General features: G+C 60.9%; 1 protein-coding gene across 1 annotated transcript in view; it reads left to right on the top strand.

The window, feature by feature from the left end:
• Nucleotides 1-329: 329 nt before the first annotated feature.
• POSPLADRAFT_1146241 (hypothetical protein) overlaps nt 330-4,110 on the top strand; it is a gene marked incomplete at both ends in the record, with an annotated part of 15,531 nt that continues 11,750 nt past the window's right edge. The window contains one exon of the mRNA XM_024485902.1: nt 330-401. Within this exon, the coding sequence (XP_024337978.1) occupies nt 330-401 (72 nt within the window). The remainder of the gene's footprint in view (nt 402-4,110) is intronic.

The raw sequence follows: 4,110 nt of genomic DNA on the forward strand, positions 1-4,110 counted from the left end.
CCAATCGCCCCATCCCCGCGTCCTCGCCCCACTCACTCCCGCCATCCCACCACCCGCCGTCCGTCATCTACTCCCCCGCAGCCTCTGCCCACACGCCCCTCCTCTCCGCCCTCTCCAACCTCGGCTCCAGCACACCCGCCTCGGGCGCCGTCTCTCCGCGCTCCCCCGCCAGTGCCTTTGCCCGCCCGACCCTCCTCGCCTCCAATCCCGCGTCCGTCGCAGGCTCATCCGCCCCCTCGTCCACCACCAACCCGACCACCACGTCCAGCCCCGCAAACGCGCCGCCGCCGCCCTCCAACGATGACATCGAGGCCGTCATCAAGATGGCCATGACCAGCTCCGCCGCCGCCGCCCCGCCCCCCGGCGGCCGCGACACCCGCACCCAGCTCTTCGTCGGCAACGTGAGTGTGCTGCCTCCCGCCTCCCCTCTCTCACCCGCACCGCGCCTCACTCACTCGCGCGCCCCCCACAGCTCCCCTACCGCGTCCGCTGGCAGGACCTCAAGGACCTCTTCCGCCGCGCGGGCACCGTCCTGCGCGCAGACGTCGCGCTCGGCCCCGACAACCGCAGCCGCGGCCACGGCACCGTCCTCCTCGCGACCCAGGACGACGCCGAGCGCGCCGTCGCGCTCTTCCAGGGCTGGGCGTGGCAGGGCCGCGTGCTCGAGGTCCGCAAGGACCGCGCGGGCGTCGGCGGCGCGGGCGCAGGCGTGGACGACTGGCCCGGGCCGTTGGCGGAGGGGCCCGCGAGCCCGATGATGGCCGGGGTCGCGCTGGCGCTGTCGCCGCCGCATGCGGCGAGTCCGCGAGGTGCGTGTGGTTTGTGTGTCGTGAGAGCGGGGCGTGTTGTGCTGATGGGCGATCGGGCGTGTGCGCGCGTGTGTAGGTATGGGCGTGGGCATCGGTGTCGGTATGGACGAGGCAGCGATCGTGGACGCGCGTCGGCCCTGGCGCGCGTATGGCCCTTCCCCGAAGTGCACGGGTATCCTCCCGTGCACGGGCCTGTCAAATTCCCAAGTCCTTTGCGGGTGCATGGGGACGCGGTGTGGCAGAGACCGGGCTGCGCTTATTTTATTTTTAGCAGTGCGACTGCCTGTTTCTTGTTCGGATGCTGCAGAGTGTTTTCTATTTTGGATGCTGCAACGTCGCGCACATTTGAGAGGGCCATTAGGCGCGCGGTGCCCATGCGACGCGGCCCTGTGATCGCGTCTGTGCATCCGCTTTGGGTCGGGATGACGCCCCAGCACCCGGTCCACCATCCCCACCCGCTCGCGCACTCGGCCTCGTTCGCGCAGCAGGTGCTGCAGCACCAGCATATGCAGGCGCAGATGCAAGGCGCGGCGCAGATGCAAGGCGCGGCGCAGATGATGGGCCCCCGTGCGGCGCAGATGATGGACGCTTATGCAGCGCAGATGCGGGAATCGCACGAGAGCGCGGACGCATTCCAGTCTCATGTGTACGACGAGACGCGGCCGCCGGCCCATCCTGCAGACTTTGCAGCCGCGAGCCCATTTTCACGGACATGTATGCACCCGCACGCGTCTCGCGCCTCGTATCCCCTTCAGCATCTGGCGTGATCTGTCCCGCGCTGCCGTATACTACTCTCCACAGCCCCACGCTCACGACGCGCGCTGCTGCATACTCTCCGCAGCCACGCGCGCACACGTTCTTCTCACCGGAGAGCACATGAGATTCACGCAGTCAATGCGCACCAAGTAGCGGGGAGCCTGAACAAGACCGGTACATGACGGCCGTGCAAGGCCAGTCGTCGGCCCGCCGCTCTCAACCTGCTCCGCCGCCTCACAGCTTTCCGCGGCCGTATGTAGATCGTGCGAAGAGCAGGGCTGAGCGTTCGCGTTTGTGATCGTCGCGCGCCGGCAATCGTGTGGATACACTATTCGTACATCCCCCATTCGTCCCGCTCCATCTCATCGCTGTCGCCCCAGAGACCATCAGCCGCAGTCATGTTTCAATGGAAGTACAAGCACCCAGACGTGTGCCGCGCCTTACATCTTCCTCAGCCCTCGAGACGGAGAAAATGAACCAGCACTTTGACTCGATCTCCAACACGAACTGGTCGCGCGGCGCTAGTGAGCACCTTTTCAGCCTGCTCCCGCTGCGCTTCGCTAAATGAATTGTCAGCAAATGCGCTCATCGCCGGCTGCTGGGACCGTACCATCTACTTCTAGGACCCGCGCGTGACCTTGCCACAGCAGCGGGGCGCCGCTCAAGTCAGGCGGCATATGGCAAAGAGCGGCCACACACGACACGCGCAATGCCAAGACGTCGAAGGGCAGCGCGCGTGCGCGGGCGTCGCGAAGATCAAGCTTGTCTGGTGGTACCGACAAACGTCAGGGCAAGGGGACGCCTAGGCACTCATCGTCTCCCACGGCGAGGGGCCAGACAACAGTCCCGCGGTGCGGTTTTCAAATAGTCCGTAGCGAAATGAAACGGACGCGTAAATTTGAGTTCGCGGCATCAGCGCGCGCATACGGGCGGGGCGCGTGGCGACGTCGGGTCCTGTGACAGCGTACCATCAGCGGCGACAGCCATCGGTGCGTGGACGAGTCTCTTTCCCACCTCATGTGTGATGTACACCGTACAGTATGACCCACCAAATATATCTGTTGACCGCAATCAGTATATACAGCATGCAGTGTCGCGATGGTTGTGCGCTCACCTATGCGTCGCATTTCGGGGCACTCATGGCACGTCCTGTCCTGCGTCGGGATGCCGGGGGACATGTCGGTGAGTCGCACGGATGAGCAGATGCACCTCGACGGTGCCTGACAGACACCCATGATACCCGGCGTGCGGTGCCAAAAAAAATGAGCACGTCGAGAATCTACCCAGCACGACAACATCAGTCTTACCTGATTCGAGGAGCGCATCAACATACCGCAGTCAAGCACCACAGCTACAAGACGGGGGAGGCGACAAGGGTATATGAGTACAATGCACCCGGTAAGCCCGCAATCATGTGCCTTACCGGACATGCAGCAACTGAGGGTGCGCGGTCGGGGGTCAGCGAGCAAGCACACGGCAGGGGCATGCAGAGAAGAGGGGTCAGACAATGAGAAGATAATGAATGGCGAGGCAGGTAGCCCTCCTTTTATACCCTTTGCGACCCCAACGGATGTGCCCACCATGGGATATTGTCCCGGCAATGTAGGTTGTCGCCAATGTCCGCAACACCATTCGGAAATCACTCACCATGCTTTGCAGAGCGGCGTAACCAAGACGGAAGATGCGAGCGGATCATGCGCGCGCGCGCCCTTCGAATGATGCCAGCGTTCACTGAGAACTTTCGCTTCCGCGTGTCAGAGCTCGCTTGTGCGAGCAATGGAAATTGTCCGTGGTAGTCGTTATCCGTCCCCCGGTGCTCGCACTACATAGAGTTCATGGAGGCGGAGTTCTCTGCTCGTCACACACTCTTCCAACGAGAAGTGCTCATCCGCCTGCACACTATCCTTGGATATTATGGGGGTCTTGGATGGCCACAGTTGCAGCTATCCATTCGAACTATTTCTTGGGAGTCGGACAGGTAGCAAATAGCATAGGTGTAGAACAACATAGAACCGCAACCGGAAACATTGTATCTCGTGAGAACACATCCTCTTACCATCACTGGGCCTGACTACCCATATCTTCTCAAACAACGCCGCATACATTTGATCAGTGATAGGGATATGAAATACAAATGCGGGTGTAGAAACAAGTGTCGGCATCGGGTGGAAAGAAGTGAGCGCCAGGATACATGAAAGCAAGCGGCGCGGAAAAGGATCAGTTTCAAAGCGGTTTGTCTCATCCTTGGGGCGGAGAGGCAAACACGCGAGGTATTTTGATGTGGGAACTCGAACTAATATAGCTATTCCTTATCCAAATAAGGTGTGAAGTAGCAAGGTGCTATTGTGCTGCAGTGCGGCACATCGGTGAGCCAGGAATCGGGCATGTGCTTGTCTAGTTGTCTCAACAGTGGGATTCACTCAAAATTTGCATTGCAAATATCCCTCAATTCCGTCCCGAGCTTTTTTATAATGTGCTTATATACCTCTGGAAACAATCATGTATACTCCTCACTCTGGTTTGTGTCGATAGTCTGTACTACACC

The sequence above is a fragment of the Postia placenta genome (assembly GCF_002117355.1).
Source record: "Postia placenta MAD-698-R-SB12 unplaced genomic scaffold POSPLAscaffold_9, whole genome shotgun sequence".
Taxonomy (NCBI): Eukaryota; Fungi; Basidiomycota; class Agaricomycetes; order Polyporales; family Adustoporiaceae; genus Rhodonia; species Rhodonia placenta.